Raw genomic sequence first — 21,567 nt, forward strand, 5'->3', positions numbered from 1 at the left:
CATATGACCCAGCAATCCCACTACTGTGCATATACCCAGAGAAAACCATAATTCAAAAAGACACATGCACCCCAATGTTCATTGCAACACTATTTACAACAGCCAGGTCATGGAAGCAACCTAAATGCCCATCGATAGACGAATGGTCTGTCGAAGATGTGGTACACATATACAATGGAATAGTACTCAGCCATAAAAAGGAATGAAATTGGGTCATTTGTAGAGACGTGGATGGATCTAGAGACTGTCATACAGAGTGAGATAAATCAGAAAGAGAAAAACAAATATCGTATATTAACGCATACATGTGGAACCTAGAAAAATGGTACATATGAACTGGTTTGCAGGGCAGAAATTGAGATGGAGATGTAGAGAACAAACGTATGGACACCAAGAGGGGGAAGCGGTGGCAGGGGGGCGGTGGTGGTGGGATGAATTGGGAGATTGGGATTGACATGTATACACTAATATGTATAAAATGGATAACTAATAAGAATTTGCTGTATAAAAAAATAAATAAAATTAAAAAAAAAGACAACCTACCAAATGGGAGAAAATGTTTGTAAATCATTTGTAAGAGGTTTATATCCAAACATACAAACACAATCTTTTTTTTTTTTTTTTTTTGGGCTGCACTATGTGGCATGCGGGTTCTTAGGTCCCCGACCAGGCATCTAACCCACGCCCCCTGCAGTGGAAGCACGGAGTCTTATCCACTGGACCACAAGGGAAGTCCCCAAAATATATGAAGACAATCTGATTAGAAAATGGGCAGAGGATCTGAATAGACATTTTTTAGAAGACATACAGATGGCCAACAGGTACATGAATATGTGCTCAACATCACTAATCATCAGGGAAATGCAAATCAAAGCCACAGTGAGATATCATCTTACACCTATTAGAATGGCTATCATCCGAAAGACAAAAAATTACAAGTGTTGGCGAGGATGTAAGGAAAAGGGAACCCTTGTGCATGGTTGGTGGGAATGTAAATCGCTATAGGCACTATGGAAAACAGTATGGAGATTTCTTGAAAAGTTAAACATAAAACTACCATATGATCCAGCAATTCCACTTCTGGGTGTTTACCTGAAGGAAATGAAAACACTAACTCGAAAAGATATCTGCAAGCCCATGTTCATGGCAGCATTATTTACAATAACCAACACATGGAAGCAACGTAAGCATCCACTCATGGATGAGTAGACAACGAAAATGTGGTATATGTAAATATACAATGGAATATTACTCAGCCATTAAAAAGAAGAAAATCTCAGGAGTTCCCTGGTGGTCCAGTGGTTTAAGGCTCTGTGCTACCACTGCAAGGGGGCATGGGTTCTATCCCTGGTCAGGGAACTAAGATCCCACATGCAGCATGGCGTGGCCCCAAAAAATAAATAAATAAAAAGAAGAAAATCTTGCCATTTGTGGCAATGTGGATAGACCTTGAGGGCATTATGCTAAGTGAAATAAGTCAGACAGAGAAAGACAAACACCATATAATTTCAATTATATGTGGAATCTAAAATCAAAAACAAACTGAACTCACTGATACAGAGAAAGATAGTTGGTGGTTGGGCAAAGTGGGTGAAGGGGATAAAAAGTTACAAACTTTCAGTTACAAAATAAATAAGTCATGTAAGGTACAGAATGGTGACTATAGTTAATAATGCTGTATTGCATACTTGAAAGTTGCTGAGAAAGTAAATGCAAGGAAAAAAAATTTGTAACTGTGGTGATAGATGTTAACTACACTTACTGGTGATCATTTCACAATATATACAAATATTATGTTGTACATCTGAAACTAACCATGTTGTACGTCAATGATATCTAAAAACAAAACAAAACAAAAAAAACTTCAGAGAAATCTAAGCCATGCCTAATAGGTCCTTTAAAGCAGCTGCAGGTCTTTTCAGCATCCCAAGTGTATACCTGTAGGTCTTATGATTAAGTCTTTAACACATTTTGAGTTAAAAGACAGGGTAGCAGGCCCTCTCTGTTAACAGTAGGGCTTCTATAATTTTGAGGGCTGTTGTCCTACATCAGCCTCATAGAAGAGAGAAGAGTTTATCTCTAAGATCTGTGGACATGGCCTTTGTGTAATAAAACGGGTTCTAAATTGATATACAAGAAACCCACAAGGCTTTTAAAAATATCAACTTGGACTGAAAGGGACAGATGCAATATGAAATGGAAGAGGCTTCTGTACCCCCAAAATTCTTTGAGCAGGTAACAGACTAAGAACTACCGAGCATGATCACAGAAGAGGGAGGATGACTCAAGGCTGAACTGACTTCCCAATGGATGGAAGCAAGAGACACAGGGAACTCCTAGAAAGTAATAATGGATCCTAAGAGCAAAAGGAGAATTAAGTGCCAGGGTGGGTTTCACAATTGCTATGGACTAATGATTCCTATGTACTTCCCACCCTGCCTCTCCTTTCTGAGTGGGAGTACCTATTTAAAAAAAAAAAAAAAAAAGCAAAGAAAGGAAATGAAAGAGACAAAACAACCAATGCAAAGCGTGAATCTTGATTACATGTTGGTTTACAAAACCAAAACAAAAAGACTTGGCTATAAGAGATTTTGGGCATAACTAGGATATTTGAAAAGTACAGATGCATAGTCCCTAAACCAGTCATTTCGGGTCAACCTCTGGGGGTGGGGCTTCCTGACAACAGTACCTTTGGAAAACTTTCCAGGAGATTCTGGCCTGTGATCAGCATTTGGGAACCACTAAGTTAAAACTTTCCCTTCCCCTTTGCTTCATCTTATTTTCCTGCCCTTATGTTTCCTCATTTACATTTTCTGAAGCCAAAATGTCAATATATTAATTTAAGATACAATCAGTAACCGACAAAGACCAGGACACTTGGGTTATACGATCAGCACATTCTCTCCCTGTGGCCAAACTTTGATGGAAGCCTAATCCTAATCAGAAGGTTTAGGATACTTAATTTAATAACCACAGGAAATTACTTGCAGCGTTCAGAAACACTTGAAGTCAGTTTTCTGACTTTTAAAAATCTTATTCCAATAAGTGGATTCAAACCTCTTTTTGGAACGAGGTAAAATAAATAATAACAACAACAATAATAACATAACAATAATAATAGCAGCCTCCTCAAATTGGCTCTTACTATATGTGAGGCACTTTACAGTGATGGCATTTATCATAAAACTCCTAAAACCTTACTAGGTACTAACAATAGCTAAAACCTCTGTAGCATTTACTATGTGCCAGGCACCTCTAAAATGCTTTACCTGTATCAGCTCATTTAATTTTCACAATCTTATGACGTAGGTACCATTTTCATTCCCGCTCTACAAATAAGGAAACTGAGACCCCTAGAGGTTAGGAATTTGAGCCAGGATTTGAACCCAGGGAGGTTTCAGAGTCTATGCTTTTAACACTATGCTACTGGCCTCTCTAGAAATATTATCCACATGTTAACTCATTTCATCTCCCAAACCCCAGGAGAAAGATGGTTATAGCATGTCCATCTTACAGATGGGGAAATGGAGGCTCAAGGGGGTGAAGTGGCTGTACCCAGTCACTGTGGCAGGACCAGGACTTGAGCCGGGTTTATGTGACCGCAAAGCCCTGAGATCCACTATGGGAAGGCCTCCCTGGGTGCTGCCTGGGCCTGGCCACCTCACCTGTTTGTAGATGAGCTCAAAGGCCCCCGTGTCACAGCTGCGGTCCAGCCGCTGGTCGATGACCACGCGCAGGGTGTCGGCCTGTACGCCGGCACAGAGCCGGGCGGTGACAGCTGTGGAGGGTGCCATGGTGGGGCTGGCGTTGATCTCGATCAGCCAGGGCTGGAAGTCCTCACCGAACACAAAGTCAGCGCCATAGAGCTCGAAGCTGGCCTTCCGACACTGCACGGTGTCCTGGGAGGTCTGCAGGGCGTGGATCACCGCAGCCTTCATGCCAGGCACGATGATGGTGGACCAGGCGTTCGGGGCCCCCATCTCCTGCAGGTGGGCCTGGAACTTCTGGCTTGACCACATGTTATCTGAGGGCAGCAGTGGGTGTCGGTGGCACGAATTCTCCAGGTGCTTCTGGATGGAGTTGTTGCACAGGTGCACGGAGCTGGGACAGAGAGCAGAAAGCTGAGGGCTGGCTCCCTGTGTCCCTCCCACCCAAACGTGGGGAGGACAGGCAAACCCCAGAACCAGCCCGGCACACTCTGGACCATTCAGCTTGAGGTGACAAAGGCCTCATCACATTCTTCTAGGGCCACTACCAGTCTTCACTCAGGACCTCTCTGAGGGCACTAACTACAGGGGCCACAGTGTTAAGTGCTTTGTGACAGTGTCAGTTCACCCTCCCAGTGCCTGGAAGATAAGAAGGTGGTTAAGAGTATGGGCCCCATGGTCACCAAGACACGTGTTCAAGTTCTATCTTCATCGCTGACTGGTAAGACCTTACATAAGTCATTTAACCCATGGGCTCCTTTCAACATCTGTAAAATGGGGGTAAGTAACAGTACCACTTCACCGGGTTTTCACGGAGGACTGAGATAACATACATGAAGTACTTAGCAATCGTCACATACAGAGCACTCAGTAGCCGACAGCTATGAGCTCCATATTACTGCCTCCATTCTTCAGATGTGGCAACGGAAGCTTAAATACTGATAGGTTTTCACCTGACCCAAGTCACAGAGCTTGGAAGCTTCAGAGACGGAATTTGAACCGAGGGCTCAACAGGCTTCCTCTCCCCCGAAATGAACGCTGCAACCTGCCTCTCTCCTCTCGCATTTCTCCTGATCCCCCTTTACCCCACTCTACATCCTTTCTTCCATAACACGTATCACTTTTAACCCATTAGATGATTTTACTGATTATGTTCATGGCTTGTCTGTTTCTCCCTGTTGGAATATGAACTCTTGAGGGCTGGGCTCGTTTTGTTCACTGCTGTGTCCCACGTGCCTAGAACACTGAACGGCACAGGGTACACACAGGTGTTGGATGGATAGAGGCCTGCCTGCCTGCAGAGTGTGTTTGGAGCCCCGCATTGCCTTGGAATCGCTGCTTCCTGCCAGCTCCCCAGCTAGACTGGGAGCTCATGGGAGTGAGGGTTCTGGGGGAGGCTCACTTGTCCAGGTTCTTCAAGGAGAAGGGCTGTGTGGAGAAGCGGATGTAGCTGTCACGGTAGAACCACACAGTAAGCGGGTTCCAGTCGGTCACCAGGAACCACTGTCTCAGATCAAACTTGGTGCCAAAGATGAGCAGGGGCTGCTCAATATACTTCTGCACCACCCACTTGCCGTCCTTCATCATCATAGGATTGCCATCCACCAGCTTCAGCATCTCCTCCAGGTGGTCCATGCACATGATGCCTTCGGGGGAAACGGTGGTCAGGGATCAGGCCAGGCTTGGGCTGGGAGATGGACAGCTCATCATAAGCTCTCATCCCCAAAGGACTGATAGGCCCAAATGGGTGAGCCTGCCCCCTTCTCCCTGTTCCCTTTGGGAAAGCTGAGAATCTACTAAGGATTTAAAGTTTAAAAAAAAATTAACCAGTTTTATTTGGTGAAAAGGAATATATGCACGGATAACAATTCAAACAGTATTGGGCTTTTTTAAAAACCATGTGCATAAATGACTTTGATTAGTTTTTCACAATAACTAATGGAATATAAAACAACAGAAGTGAAGAGTAGGCAGTACAAAAGGGTATACAATGAAAAAAAATACATCTCCTTCCCCAGAGGCAGCCAAGTGCTGCTTCCAGGTCCTATGGATAGGCTCCCAGGTTATGGAAGAGTTGTGTGTGCCTCAGTTTCATAGGATTCTATGCACTTAAACATGCTAAGGAATTGCAACACCGCTTGGCACTTGGTGAGCATTCAGTAAATGTTAACTCGTATCATTATTACTAGTTACCTGTGGAAAACATCTCTAGCTATAGATTTGCTGGCTCAAAGGGTATGTGCATTTTTTCACTTTATAGAACAAAGATGTTCTACCAATCTGCACTCCCAGTAAGAGTGTATGAGATTGTGTGTTTGCCCACATTCTATCAACACTGTTGATGATTTATTTTTGCCATTCTCTTAGGTAGAATGATATTTTAATTTTATGTTTTATAATGAGTGAAGTTAAGTATTTTATGCTAAAAAGGCGTTATTTTAATGCTGATATATACAGCTGACCCTTGAACAACACGGGGATTAGGAGCGCCAACCCTCCGAGCAGTCAAAAATTATCAAATAACTTTACAGTAGGCCCCCTGTATCCGTGGTTCCGCATCCACGGATTCAACCAACAACAGATCATGTAGTACTGAAGTATGTACACAGCGAAAGAAATCCGCATATATGTGGACCCACGCAGTTCAAACCCACGTTGTCCAAGGGTCTACAGTAAGAATCACAAGGCAAACAAATACACAAATCAATCTCATTTCTTCATTGTTTGGCCCCTCAAACAGTCTGATTGCCCGCCTATGGCACAGAATAACTTGTGCCAGGTTCCCAAGCCAGATCCTTTCTCAAATGTCCAGAATGATCACTAAGATTCCCAATAACATGACGCCTTGTATAGCCAAAGATTGAGGCTGTTCATGACCTCTGACCCAGCAATTTCACTTTTAGGAATATATCCTAAGGAAATAAATGGAAAGGCTACTAAGATATCTGCACAGGATATTCATCACAGTGTTGCTTGTAATAGCAATTCATCAATCAATAATCAAATAAACAGGAAAAAAAAATAGTGGCCATCTAAATATCCATCAGAAAAGGATTAGGTAAGACCACGAGAGTACATCTAAACAAGATTAGACTATGCAGCTGTAAAACAGAATGAGGTAAGAAAGCACCTACTGTACTTTTATATAAAATTCAAAAACAGGCAACACTAATCTATGGTGTTATAAGTCAGCATAGGGGTTTGCATTGCAGGGAGGTAGAGACCTGGAGATGGCATGGGAGGGGGCCCTCTAGGGTGCTGTATTTCATGATGTGGGTGCTGTTTCCACGAGTGTGTTCACTATGTGACAATTCACTGAGTTGTATATTCACAATGCATACCCTTTTCAGTGAAGTATATTGTATACATATTTCAATTAAGTTTTTCTAAAAATGGAGAGAAAATGTTGAAATACTTTGGGATTCACTGTATTATTCTCTCTGCTTTTGTGTATGTTTGAAAAGTGTCTATAATAATAAGCTAAAAACAGGCGGGGAAGAAAAGCAGATCTAGATGTACTAAAATGGAGTGATCTCCAAGATCTACTGTTAAGAAAAAAGAAAGGTGCAAAAAATGAGTAATACTCACTGATATGGAAAGATATAATAAACGAAAAAAGGAAGCTATCAAATAGTATGCTCTTATTTAAAATAAAATAAAACATGCACACTCTCTCCAGATGCATAGAAGAAAGTACAGAAAGAAACACATCACAAGGTGAATTGTAGTTATCTCAGGGAAATCAAGGGTGCCTTCGCTTCCTTCCACTTTTCTGTACTGTCTGATCTTTTTTAAAAAAATAACAAATACGTATTTTCATACTTGGAAAAAACCAACAAAACTATTTCCAAGGTAGAAAAAGAAAAGACTATGATGCTGGTTTTGAAAAGACGTCCCAACAGGAGTGTCCCATAGTGTGTGGAGCTGCGACAGCTTCACTTGGACATGAACAAATTCACCCAAGGGCAGGCAGTACATGGAGCGATCTGCTGCCAGAAGTCTGTCTTTTACATCTTGCAAGTCCTTAACCATCTTTTAAAGGCTGGGCTAATGCACCACCCCAGCTTGCTGGCTGCCCTGTTCAAATTCCATTCATGCTAAGCAGTCAGAATAATAATAGCTGTTATTACATAGCGGGTACTCTGTAAAAGCGCAGGATCTAAGCACTTTCCATATATGATTCTCATGTAATCCTCTCAGGTAGGCATTATTGGCTTCATTTCAACAATGATGAAAATGAGGCACGGAAGAGGTTAACTAACCTGCCCGAGGTCTTACGGATATTAGGAGGCAGAGCTGGGGTTTGAATCCAGGAAGTCTCGCTCCCAACATCCATACCCTTGACCCCTGTACTATATACCCTCACAAGGATGCACTGGTCAAATATGAGAGCCCTTAGATGACAAGCAACTGCATGTGAGTATCACCAGACCTGCCTAAAGCATTCACCTAAACCCTCAGGGCAGGAGAGGAGGTGCTGGCATCATCATCACAGCAGCCAACATTGATGGGGTGGCTACTGTGCCAGGCACCATGCTGAGTGGTAGATGTACTACCTTGTTTAATCCTCAACAGATAAGGGAACTGAGGTTCAGAGAAGTGATATACCTTGTTCAAGGTCACACAGCATGTAAGTAGCAGAGCTGGGATTCGAACCTAGGTAGTTTGGCTCCAACAGAACCTGTACTATTTAACTTCCCTGGCCTCTAGCTGGGGAGGGTGTAGGGTGCTGGTACAGGAAGCAGGGGCTGACCCCCACCTCGTCCACGGGACTTGGCTCCCGGCTTCACGATCCAGATGTTGCGATCTCCTTCCATGTCCATCTGGGGCACCACGGCCCGCAGCTGCTGCAGGATGTCCTCACAGCGCTGGACCTGAGTGTCGAGGTACCTGAGTTCTGCCCCCTCGCTGTGGGGAGATGATGGGACTTGGGCAGGGCCGGGCCTGGGGGCATCCTGGTGAACAAGGCAAGGGGAGACAAAAGCTCCCTGGCCATGGTCCAACCAGCTTTGGTCACGCCCTTCCCCTAGAGATCCAGATAGGTCTCTCCCAAACCTCCAGCCCCACGCTCAGGCTGTCCCCCAAATCCACCCTGCCCAGGGCACCGTCCCAGACTGCTGGAATGGGAGAGGATGGGGACATTCTACCTACTGCACGCCCCTCACTCCAACACTCCACCTTCTGCCACCTCCCTTTCTATTACATTAAAACTGCCTTTGATAGAATTTAATCATACCAGCATCAAATGATGAGGCACCACTATGTGCCAGGCACTGTGCCAAGGGCTTTATCTATATTATCACTAATCCATCTCCAGGGAGATGTTACTGGTCCCATTTTAGAGAAGTATAAACTGAAGGTTGGAGAGTTGAGGGATTTGCCCAAGGCCACACACTGAGTTAAGTGGCAGGATGCAAACTCCACTCTTCCTGATTCTTCCATCCACAGGTGCTTTGGGGGGGTTCATTCCCCTCCTAATCAGAACCTAACACTGGTTGATAGGTGGCCCCTTTCTAGTCTAATTCTTTTTTTTTTTTTTTTGCGGTATGTGGGCCTCTCACTGCTGTGCCCTGTCCCGCTGCGGAGCACAAGTTCTGGACGCGCAGGCCCAGCGGCCATGGCTCACGGGCCTAGCCGCTCCGCGGCATGTGGGATCTTCCCCGACCGGGGCATGAACCCGTGTCCCCTGCATCGGCAGGTGGACTCTCAACCACTGTGCCACCAGGGAAGCCCCTTAGTCTAATTCTTTTCTAGCACATCTGTATGACACATCTCCTTGATTTATTTCTCTTCCCATCACTTACCACCTGACACCCAGACCCATTTGGTTATTGCCTGTCTCCGCTCACTGGAACGTAAGCTTTATGAGGGCAGGAATATTTTTTGTAGTTGTTATTCTCTGCTGTAGTCCCAACCCCAAGCAGTACCCAGCACTTATTAGGCGCTCCCTGAAAGTTTGTTAACTGAATGACTGGTTGGATAAGTAAGTCCTCTGGCGGGAGCTGGCCTCAGCAACTGGGCTGTACTGATAAGGGTTCATGGACAAAGAGGGACCTGTTCCCTACAGGACGCAGAATGTCCTCAGCTAAACCAAGTCACAAAATACCCCAGATGGTAGCCTCATCCAAACTCTCCCATTTGTTTTCTTCTGAATGAATACGAAGGAAGCCTCCACTAGATGGTAACGTCTCTTTAACATCTTAGCCTCTTGAATGTCTCCAGCCACGGAGAACTTGTCTCTCTGTTGCTAAGGCAGGAGCAGCAGCAGCAGCTGGGCAGTGCCAGGAACGGGGACAGTCAGATGGAGGGGGCTTGGCAAGGCCTCTTACTCACACGTAAGTCCTGGCTCTTCTATTTCCACAAGGTTTGCTGGAAACTTTTCTGTGGCCATGGCATAAAGAATCTGCTGAGCAAATCCGTGATTTGGCCCAGGAAAGTGTCACGTGGTGGTGGCAGGGGCACGTGCAACTTGAAAAAGTGTATTCAACATGACAATATGATTTTATATTTAGCAAAAAAATAAACAGTGTTTCTGTGGAAAGTGAACCTTGATAAAAGCCTGGTTGGTGGGGGGAGCGGGGGAAAAAAAAAAGCCTGGCTGGTGCGTCATGGATTTGTTTTTTAAAAAGTTGAGAAGCAGCGATAAATACTGAATAAATTAATAAAAGCTAATGACCTGTACTGAACAATTCAAGGCAATGTTATATGATGTAATATTTTATGTAATCCTGACTTTTGAGAGGTTCCTCCAGCCCCCAACTTGCCCCATATCCGGAAATGCAGAGGACTGACATTCTTTCCACCTACTGTTCTAACTCAGTCCTGATCATTCTTAATTTAAGAAGGGTGGCTTCATGTTTTCTGACAGGTGAGGGGAAAGTATGGGGTCACCTAGTTTTTGTTTCCCAATGTTTAAAAAAAGATACAAATGAATTATTCATCAGCGATGTGGGTTTGCTTGGTAAGTCATTCGTCCAAAGTTCATTTATCAGTTCTTCAGTCTCCATCAATCATTAAATCTGTCTGTTCCTTTCTATTCTAACACCATGCCAGCTGAGGGCCCTGGCACTCCCCCCGCCAAGCTTACTGCTGTGTGCCCCTGAGGGCAGGGACTTCGTTTCATTTCTGGAGCCTGGCACAACTCCTGGCACACAGGAGGGGCTTGGTAAATGCTGAGTGTGCTCCTGCCTTCAGGGTCCTCCTCCGTCCAGGCTCTCCCACACACTCTGCTGAACGGAGTCTCTCTACAACAGCTCCAGGTCCATCTCAATACTCCTTTGCTCTGCTCAAGAACCTTTTCCCGGAGTGTGTTCTGCAAACGCAACCGCTCAGGATGCTTGGGGCGGGGGGCTGGGGTCACCTAAGTGCAGGATATACTACTGCACACGCTGTCTCTCTTGGAAGTTTACACCACCCATAGGTTCTGAAAAGTCCTGCGTCAAGGAAACCTATTTTAACTAACTTTGTTTAACCCAATGTTTTCCAAATGTGATGGACCACAAAAGCCCCTTTTTCATAAACTCTATTTACAGCCTGTAGTACTAGCCTCCTGTGTAGTACACTTTGGGAAACGTTGGCCTGCAGGTTAAAATCTAAATGACGTAATAGAGTCTTACTTTGTGAGTGAAAACTAAGAGTCAGTGCTGAGAACATCATACAGATTATCCTGTCTAATCCTACCTTTCAGGCAGACATTATTTTTAAACCAATTTTACATTTGAGAAAAGCAAAGCTCATAAGGATTAGTGATTTCCCAAGGTCACAGAACTTGGAAGCGGCAAAGGCAGACTCAGGTCTATCTGACAGCACAGCCATGATCTTGGTCACTATGCTATGTCAAGGTCTGGGAAGAGTAGTTTGGACCCTATTATGAAGGCAGTGGGAGCTCTTGGGGGTTCTGAAGAAGGAGAATAGTGGGATGAACAAAACGGGGAGGTTTGGAGAGAGATGGGGGCAGCACTCGACAGAGAGGGTCTGTCCCTGAGCATCAGCTCAGAACACGGAAGCTGCCCGAGAGCAAGGAGCACCTGCCATGCCCCATGGCCAGGGCTGCAGAGGTACTCACTGGACCACTTGATAGTAGCGCTGGAGGAAGTGGGACCAGCCCTCAGGGCTCAGGTAGAGCGGGGCCTCCATGTCCTTGTCAATGTCCACGTGGGCCACGTTGTTAAGGTGCTCCTCGCAGGCACACAGAGCCTCATCCACAAACTCTGGGGACACCGTCACCGGCTTTTTCTCTTGTTTTTTGGGCTGCTTGTCTCCTGTAGAGACAGGGAGGGGGCTGTCACTATCCCATATGCCATGGCCCCCACTGCCCCAAGGCCTGTCACTTACCTGAGACTTCACCCTAAATACACCTGAGGCCCAGCACACACCTGCATCCCCTACTGCCCTGGGACCTATCACTCACCTGGGGCTTTTGTTCTAAACTCACCTGCGGCCCCAGTGCTCACCCTTGGCCCTCAGTGTCCCAGGACCTATCACTCGTTTGAGGCTCCACCCTAAATGTCCCCGAAGCATCTCAGCACCTATAACCCCAGCACACACCTGCAGCCTCTCCGTGCTTGGGAGTTCTGACACGCCTGGGGCCTTTGTGCCCCTGATCCCGACACATGACCGTCTTCTTTGCACCTGACACACCCAAGAGACAGCAATTGGGCAGTCGGCCTCTGGAAGAGCCAGGGATTTTCCTCCTCCCAGTAGAGCTGCCCCTCACTTCTTCGAATCCCTGGCTGATTAGACCCTGGGTTACAGGGTGGAGGCTGTGAGGTAGGAGCTAAGTCCAGAGAGGGAAAAGGCAAGCAATGGGTTGAGCCAGCAGGCAGCGAGGGACTCTCTGTGTCCCCCTTCACAAGGCACAAGGAGTCCTCAGACCAAGTGAAACTACATGGTTGCACAGCTTCCTCTCCTCACAGACCTGAGCTCCCCACAGGGCAGGGATGGACCACATCCTCTTAGTCTGTCCTCTCTCGAGTGCTTGGCCACATGCCAGGCCCATAGGAGGGCTGAATGAGGCAGTGGGTCAATTAACAAATGTATAGGAAGACACTTGGGTAGGTGGTTGGGACAGAAAAATGATGAGTGGATGGGCCGGAGGACACATAGGTGGTGGATGGCTGGATGGAAAAGAGGTAAATGGATGGGGAGACAAGGACAGATAGGTAGATAGGTAGGAAGGTGGAGTGGCTAGATGGATAGGGAGAGAGGAGCTGAGAGAAGTAGGTGAATGAACAGAACGACAGTGGGGGGGAAGATGAATGGATGGATGAATGGGTAGGTGCATGAGTCGGGTGGGTGAGAAGGTAGGCAGATGGATGGACAAAGGGTGGACAGATGGGTGGATAAATGTACGGATGGGCTGGTAGGAAGGGGTGGTGGATGGGCAGATGGATGAGAAAAATACAAAGACAGATGCGTGGATGAACAGGTGGATGGGTGTGTGGCTGGGTGGGAGGATAAGCGACTGGGGGGTGGAGGTAACCACAGTGCTTACCTGGGGCCTCTGCCTCTTCTGCTTGGATAGAGTATGACTTCCATTCTGACTTTACCACCAGCTTGAGAACGTTGCGGGCAGCTGTCAGCCAGAAGTCCTCTGCTCCGGGGGCAGGGGATACCCTGCTCAGCCTCTAGGCTCCAGGACTATTCTGGTTCCGGAACCTGAGCATGACCTGCCCCATTTTGGATCCGGAACCTGACTACTGTTTCTGATTCTAGAACCCGGACTAGAACCTGGCTTCTGTTTCAACTGTAGAACCAGACCCAGAACCTCACCTGACTTGGCTCATACTCTACCTTCAGAATCATGCCTGGATCTGCTGCTTTCTCTCTTCTGTTCCTGATCCACTTTTTTTTTTTTCTTTTGGTGATTTTTTTTAAATTTTATTTTTTAATTGATGTATAGTTGATTTACAATGTCCTGATCCACTTTTGATACTTATCTAGCCTGAGAACCAGACCTTGGCCCAGAATCTATATCAGATTTGGAGACTAATTTAAACCTAGCATCTAATCTGGATCCAAATTCTGACCTGACTTTAGGGCATGTGCTGGAGTCGGAGCCTACTCTGCCTGAGAATCCCAAAGTCTAGAGCCTTTTCTAGGTTTGGAACCCAGTCTAGCCAGTGGAATCTGACACAAGGTTGGAACTTATTCTGGATTCCAAACTCAACCAAGAGACCAACTTTTAGAACCTGCTCTAGAAAGTAAACTAAGCTACATCAGCTCTTCTGGAGGTCTGGGTTGACCAAGGCAGGAGGCTCATTAAGGGAGGTACATTAGGGAAAGATAAGGATTGGGGAGGGAGAAGGATATCTGCTGGGGTAGATGAGGGCATGAGGAGAGGGGCCCTTTGCTCTCCAACACCAGCCAGGGCTTTAGCGCTCATCCCTCGGCTTGAGGGTCCAGGCATGGGGCTGGCATCTCCTTACCTATGAAGGCCTTTTTGTCATCCTCAGCCCCCAGGCGGTAGCAGCGCGGGAAGAAGGAGTCGGCATCGGCCTCGTCAAACCACGGCAAATTCCGGAGATTGAGACACAGACCCACCTATGGAGTTAGCCGCTGAGGGGGCAGGGTGGCACTGGCCCAGAGGGCCTCCACGGGCCCCCACACTTGGCACACACCCAGACAGCTCAAGGGGACCCTGCTTGGACGTGTTCAGGGCCTCTGCCCCACTTGCTAGGCTTGACCCACTCATGTCCACCTCCCCGTGTTGCCCATGTGGTTCCTCCGCCGAGTATGCCCCACATCCTTCCCATCCACTCTTTCACACCCTTAAATACCTGCCTTCTCTAGGAATCCTCCCAGTCTACACTAATAATATACTAGCAGGTCTCAGTTATAAAGCCTATCATTCTTGCCATAACCCTAGATGATAGGTCTTACTGGTATTCTCATTTAAAGATGAGGAACCTGGGCTTCCCTGGTGGCGCAGTGCTTAAGAATCCGCCTGCCAATGCAGGGGACACGGGTTCAATCTCTGGTCCGGGAAGATCCCACATGCCGTGGAGCAACTAAGCCCGCGAGCCACAACTACTGAAGCCAGCGCCCCTAGAGCCTGTGCTCCGCAATGAGAGAAGCCACCGCAATGAGACGCCCGCGCACCACAACAAAGAGTAGGCCCCACTCGCCCCAACTAGAGAAAGCCTCCGCACAGCAACGAAGACCCAAAGCAGCCAAAAATAAATAAATTAAAAAAAAAAAGATGAGGGACCTGAGGCTCAGAGAGGTAAAGTCACTTGTTAATAAACCCAGCTAAGATATAATGGATCCATCAGCCAGATATGCTCTGCTTGGAGAGAAGGGTCCTCCTGTTCACTATCACCGGACTTGGTGTTTGTTCTGTCTCCAGATCCCATTTGGATCCTGGAATCTATGTTAGGCATCATGTCTACATGTGGCAGACATGCTGCAGGGGTTAGATTTGAACCCAGGCGTGTCCGAATCCCACTGAGTCATATACCTCCCCATCTCCTGAAAACTCTTACTGACGAGGAGAACAGGGAGTGAGGTTGCCGGCCCAAGGGTGGGGGGGTTAGAAGCTGCCATGCCCGCGCCCTGGAGAACCCACCTTTGTGGTAAAGGAGCCCGCCTGGGCATAGTGGTTTATCATTTGATCCTTGGAGAGGAAGCGACAGTCCAGCATGTTCCGCCGAGTGGTCCAGATGAAGTAGGGGACCTCGTTCCGAACCATGCGCGACTGTGGGGAGGGGAGGAGACAGGGGAGGCTAATGTGGGCAGCACAAGGCCCGAGGAGGCTTCTCCCCGCCCTGCTGAGCAAGGTGGGAGAATGGAAGGAAAGGTTGCTATCAAGGGGGCCTCTAGCCCACATGCCATCTTTGTGTACATTAAGAAAAGACATCTCTTCCTCCGGGGCACACACTGCCTGAGCAGAGAGCAGGTGAGCTCGCAGCTCCTTTGGCCAGGTGCCCCCAGGCAGTGACTAAGCCCCACACCTGAACGCCACACCTTGTTCTGGCTCTTGGCCATGAGTGACTTGCTCAGTGGCATGACTGTGCCTCCAAGCTGGTGGGCACACTGCATGTGACAAAGGCTCTCTCGTGGGCTCCACCTCTCTCCGCCCTTCCTGCAACTCTGGGAGGTAGGACTATTGATAACCTGTAACACCATGTGCCAGGCCCTGTTCTAAGCTTGCCATGTCAACTCATTTAATCCTCACTACGACCCTATGAGGTAGGTGCTACCATTATCCCCATTTCACAGATGAGGGAACTGAGGCACAGGGACTTGTCCAAGGGCTCACAAGGTTGGGCCATATGGAAGTGGCAGTCCTCAACCTCGCCTGACAGACGAAAACGGCAGTTTGGTCTAGTTCAGCTCAGTAAGTGGTGGTGCCAAGATTGAAAGCCAAGTGTCCCCATCTCAGCACACACACCCTCCACAACATCATACCAGCCTCTTTCAAAACGTTTTAAGCCCTTCCTGCTAGCCTTCCCTTGCTGGGGACGGGGGAAGATGAACTATGGGGTTTTTATTTGGAAGGGGGAAATTACCAGGCGTGCAGGTTGTGCTGGCTTCTGATAACAACCTAGCAACAAACAGTTCTGAACCCAGGCCAGCCTTGTCTATGTCCCTCACCACTCCGCTGGCCTACCTAGGCTTTAGAGAACCAATCCGTTTTTATCACAGATAGGGAAACTGAGGCCCAGAGAAGGAAAGGACTTGTCTGGGGTCACCCAGCTGGACTCTAGTGCTCTCCCTCAAATGAAGCAGACCCCTGTCCAGCCCCCTGGGCCCTCACCATCAGAGCATGCGTCCCATGCAGGTCATCAAATTCCAGTAAATCATCAAAGTCGAACAGCTGTGGTAGCCGGAATGCTTCATCCTCATCTTCGTCCTCTGTGGATGCAGAGACCAGGCCTGGTAAGGCCCCTGTCCCCACCCCACAGGCCCATATCACAGCCTCAACCCTGGGACAGTGGGAACCAAAGGGATGGGACTCAGGAAGTTTGGGGAAAGGGAGGGATTGCTCACCATCCTCAGTGGTGTCACTGTCACCCAGATCCTTGTGTGGTGGTGGCAGCGTGGTACCCAAGTGATGGACCATCTTCTTCTCCACCCAGCCCCTCCGGCGCAAAAGCCACCGGATCACAGGGTAGCAGCCTTGGATCATGAAAATCTTCTTCTGCTGCAAGGTGACAGAAGAATGCTTGTTCAATAAGTATAGCCTAAGTGCCTGTCACAGGGGATATAACGGTGAACCAGACAGCTATGGCCTCTGCCTTCAGGAAATTTTTATATTCCAATAGAAGAGACAGGCTATAAATAAATAGAAAAATAATCTGCATAATAATCATCACAAGAGTAACTATATTTATTTGCTAATATTTACTGAGCACCTTCTATGTGTTAATCACTTATATACATTACTAACAATGATATGTATTTTTAATAGATACTATTATCACCACTTAACTGGTTATGAAACAGAGACATAGAGAGATTGAGTAGCTTGGCCACACAGTGGTTAAGTGAAAGAGCAGGAATTTACATCCAGGCTGGCGAGCTCGAGAAACTGGATCTTAATGGGGACCCAGAGAAACAGTCAGGGGAGGCTGAGAAGGAGCCAGGAATGTGCAGAGCCGGGCAAATGGCAGTTCAGGCAGAGGGAAAAGCATGTGCAAAGGTCTTGAGGCTGGAGAGGTTGGGAGGAACTGGAAGGAAGCCAGGGTGAATGGAGTGTGGAAAATGAGGGGGAGACCTCCTGAGAGGTAGAAGTAGACTGTGGAAGGTCCTGCAGGCCTTGGAATGAACTTGAATTTTATATTAAGAGTAGCATGAAGCAATAAAGTGAAGGGAGGGAGTGACATAGTTGGAGGCTGTAAGTGTGGCTTGCTGGCTTGCTGTCGTACGGAAAACAGATGGAGGGGACAAGGATGGAAGCAGGGAGACGAGGCAGAAGGCTGTTGTTGTTTCTGCAGGTTCTTACAGTGGAGATGGATGGGAACAAGGCAATAGAGGTGAGATTCGTTTTGGAAATAGAGACTAGTTTTGCTGATGGGATTAGATGTGTGGGTGAGGGAACAGAAAAATCAGATTTCTGGCTTGAACAACTGGGAGATGGAGGAGATCAGAGAGTAGGGAGGAGAACAGGTTTGGGCAGGAAAATCAAGAGTATGGTTTGGGACATGGGTCTGAAATGCTTTGATGTTCCCTGGGCGATGTCAAGTGGGGGGCTGGATCTCTGGAGCGTGCAGTTAGAGGACAGGCTGGGCTGGAAAGGGCATGGAGGGGGCACAGCACACTGACTGGACTCACGGCCAAGGAGACAGGTGTGGAGAGGGACCCAGGGAACCAGGAGTGTCCCAAGAAGTCTTCAAAGGCAACTGAAAAGTAGCTGCCAGGGAGGGAGAAAGGAGAACTAGGAGTGTGCAGACAGCCAAAAGGGAAGGTACGTGTGGGGGGTCGGTGCCTAAGGTGCCAAACCAAGGTCAGGACAGAAGAGGGACTGACTGCTGGATCTGGCTCCTTGGAGGTCACCAGTGACCTTGACTAGAGTGGTTCCCGATGGGAGTGGGGAAGGGCAGGGAACCAGAGTGGTGGGAGCTGAGGAGTGAATCCCAGGTGAAGTAGACAATTCTGCCAAGAAGTCTGGCTGTGAAGGGGGTATTGAAAAATGGGGAAGTATTTGAAGATGGGTGTGGATCAAGGGATCAAGGATTTTTTTCTTGTATGTTTTCTAAGGATGGGAGAAAATAGTGAAGGGAGGCAGGATGAGCCACTCTCCAGGCCCTTTCTAGACCCCCAAGCTCCCTCCGACCTTGATAGCTCTCTCCACGTGGATCTTGGCGTTTCTGAGCCGGCCCATGTGTTGAGACGCCTTGGAGAATCCTCGCCAAAGGACAAGAGAACCTGCAGAAAGATGCGCAGTGGGGCTGGGGTTGGCACCCCTCCTCTCTCTCCACTCTTCATCCGGATGCTCATCCTCTACAGCTCTTCTCCGGATCCCCACGTCCGCCCCCAGTCTTCTGGTCCTGGCCCCAACTGCCTCGGGCCAGGAGGGGCGGGCCGCAAAGGGCCTCACCGTCCTGCGGCGGGTCGTCCTCCTGGGCCGGGGTGGGCGAGGGCCCAGGGGCGGCAGGGATCCGCGGCTCCCTGGGCGTGGCTGCCGTGGGCCGAGGACTCGAGGTCGCAGCCTAGGCGGAGCGCCGAGGCTGGGCTGCCTGCCCAGCGTTGGCCGCCTGCCGGAGCCTCCTCTGGAAGCTGGAACTCGGAGTGGCGCGCCCAGGGCCATGGGGCGGGGGGACTGGTGCGGGGCTCGGGCGGCAGCGGCTTTCGCGGCCAGCTGCACACGGGACCCGCGTCCTGGCGGTACCAGGCGGTGGAGCCGCGAGGTACAGCCCCCACCCAGCTCCTCCGCCCTCAGGAGCAGCGCCGCGTCGGGGCCGTGCGTGCACCCCTCGCCGCGCGCGCGCGTGCGTTCCCAGGGCCCCAGAGCCCGCCTCCCGTCCGCGCGCAGCCGCGTCTCGCAGGAGGGCCCTTCGGTGCCCGAGCTGGGCCCTCCGTTCTGAGGCCCCGCCCTCTGTCTTTTGTCGCCTTAGAAACCATTCACCCGGCACAATCAGGCCTGGGGGGGCTGGTTCGGTGGGACTACTTCCAGCAGGCCAAACTCCGAGCCTCACCTGCCCGAGACCCTTAATGAACAGGGAGCTGGAGTTGGAAGCGCAGAGCACTCACTGGTCCGCCAGTTTCTAACAGAGTCCTGATTCTTTATCCAGCGCTTCCTGGGGCTTCAGTTATTCCGCAGTATTCATAGGGGACCACATGCTACGTGGTGAGCTAGGTGCTAGGGACCGGAAGAACAACCTAGGGATGGTCCCTGATTTCACGGAGCTTACAGCCAAGTGAAGGGGAAACAAACAAAAAGCAAGCAACACAGGAATAAAACAGGTGTAGGTATGATAAGGGCAATGAACAAGCAATGAACTGAAACTAGGAAGGGGGCACACTTTATATAAGGTAATCAAGGATGTCCTCTCTTAAGAGATGACATTTAAGCTGAAGCCTACAGAATGCAAAGGTGTTGAGGAGTTTGCCAGGGGAGGGATAGCATTCCAGGGAGAGGAAATTCTCAGCAACAGCCCTGAGAGAGTAAGAACCTTCCTGGGGAACTAAAAGGAAGCCAGTGTCCTGGTGAGACCTGATCAGATCTGCAGGACGTGGCAGATGGAGCTAGGGTAAGGTCCTTGGGGGTAGATTTGAAAGCCAGGGCAGTATTATGGGGAAAATAATGAAGTGCAGAACACACCCCGCCCCCCCCCCAAAAAAAACCCCTCGGAAATAAAGTATCATTGTTTGAGTCGACTGCGGGAAAAAAACAAGTTATGCAACAGCCCTCAAGACAAGACTGTAAGCAACCTTTTTGGAAGTAGTAGGAAAGTGTTAACCTCAAATGTCACAGGTGAGATAAATAAGGCTCCAAGACGTTAAATAATTTGCCTTAAATCGCACAGCAGAGGCAGCATTGGAACCCAGATCTGACTCTAGAGCCCCACTCTGAAACAGAATTGCTATTAGGGCTTCCCTGGTGGCGCAGTGGTTGAGAGTCTGCCTACCGATGCAGGGGACACGGGTTCGTGCCCCGGTCCGGGAAGATCCCACATGCCGCGGAGCGGCTGGGCCCGTGAGCCATGGCCGCTGAGCCTGCGCGTCCGGAGCCTGTGCTCCGCAGCAGGAGAGGCCACAGCAGTGAGAGGCCCGCGTACCACACACACACACACACACACACAAAAAGAAATGCTATTAAACACAAGTCCATGTCATCACTCAGAGGGTTGCCTACCAGTAATACAAGTACCAAATGGACAGTCTGCGAGGCAAACTGTAGCAATGCCCACTCAAGCAAAGTCCACGAACGCAGCTTTTTTATTCACTGGTAGATCTGCTCATACAGTGACGGTGGGTAGAGCTGTCCAGCCAACCCTAACCACTGAAATCACTCTTCCCAACCCTGTGGCTGGTGACTGGGCTTCCCAAAAGGCATGCCGTCAGGAGAGGACCGGCTGATTGGCAACCGTCCGGTCTGTACTCACCAGCAGCAAATTTGGTTCTAGGGGCTCTGAACCCTGAGAGATGGATCTGTGACAAATGAGAGTTCTAGTTGGCTCACCCAGGCAATGCTGTCCTGTGAGGGCTGAGTGAGCAGCTACCATACTCTATTGGACATCCACCTTCACCGTGAGCACCTTCTTGAAAGCAACGTTCACTGCAAAGCTAGGATACAGCCATATGCCCCAGAGAAGGGCACACCTAATTCTGCAAGGCAGGAGGGGGAGAGTCACAGAGGTAATGTCATAAAGGGGATGACAGCTGTCCAAGCTGCCCCCACCCCCAGCCCCTCCATCCTTTAACAGTACCTTGTCCTGTTTCAAGAGACCCCCTTTTGGCCACATGGAAGAAACTCTTGAAAACTCAGCTCAAAGGCCAACCCTTCTGAAACTTTTCCTGACATCCTCTTCCATAAAAACACCCCCTGTGGGCGCCCCCAGACTTCCAGTAGTGAATCTGAAATGCTTCAACGCACCTATTCACACACCCAGGCATTTTACTGGCCCCCCAAGTCTCCCTGAGACAGGGATGATGTCATCCCCCACATCCAGCACAATGGAAGTTACCAAACAGCTTGGATGCTGGGCTGGTGGAAAGATCAGTTACTATTTATTCAGTACCTGTACGGCAGGTACTGTGTCAGATTTACATTATCTCCACTTTAAGAAACTGAAGCACAGACTATAAATAACTCGCTCAAATTCATCAGTAAGAATCAGGACTCAAGACATTTTTTTTTTAACTTCAAGGTATCACTAAGGCTTAGTGCTGTCCAAGAGAACTTTCTGCAATGATG

General features: G+C 48.6%; 1 protein-coding gene across 1 annotated transcript in view; it reads right to left on the bottom strand.

Moving 5' to 3' along the window:
- TTLL3 (tubulin tyrosine ligase like 3) overlaps positions 1–19,036 on the bottom strand; it is a 30,093-nt gene extending 11,057 nt beyond the window's left edge. Inside the window, 11 exon segments of the mRNA XM_060161249.1 lie at positions 3,666–4,101; positions 5,110–5,353; positions 8,467–8,615; positions 11,773–11,968; positions 13,201–13,299; positions 14,135–14,249; positions 15,274–15,402; positions 16,465–16,562; positions 16,698–16,851; positions 18,484–18,575; positions 18,748–19,036. Coding sequence (XP_060017232.1) covers positions 3,666–4,101; positions 5,110–5,353; positions 8,467–8,615; positions 11,773–11,968; positions 13,201–13,299; positions 14,135–14,249; positions 15,274–15,402; positions 16,465–16,562; positions 16,698–16,851; positions 18,484–18,531 — 1,668 coding nt within the window. The 5' untranslated portion in view covers positions 18,532–18,575; positions 18,748–19,036.
- Positions 19,037–21,567: the final 2,531 nt, after the last annotated feature.

This window comes from Lagenorhynchus albirostris, chromosome 10 (genome assembly GCF_949774975.1).
Source record: "Lagenorhynchus albirostris chromosome 10, mLagAlb1.1, whole genome shotgun sequence".
Classification (NCBI taxonomy): Eukaryota; Metazoa; Chordata; class Mammalia; order Artiodactyla; family Delphinidae; genus Lagenorhynchus; species Lagenorhynchus albirostris.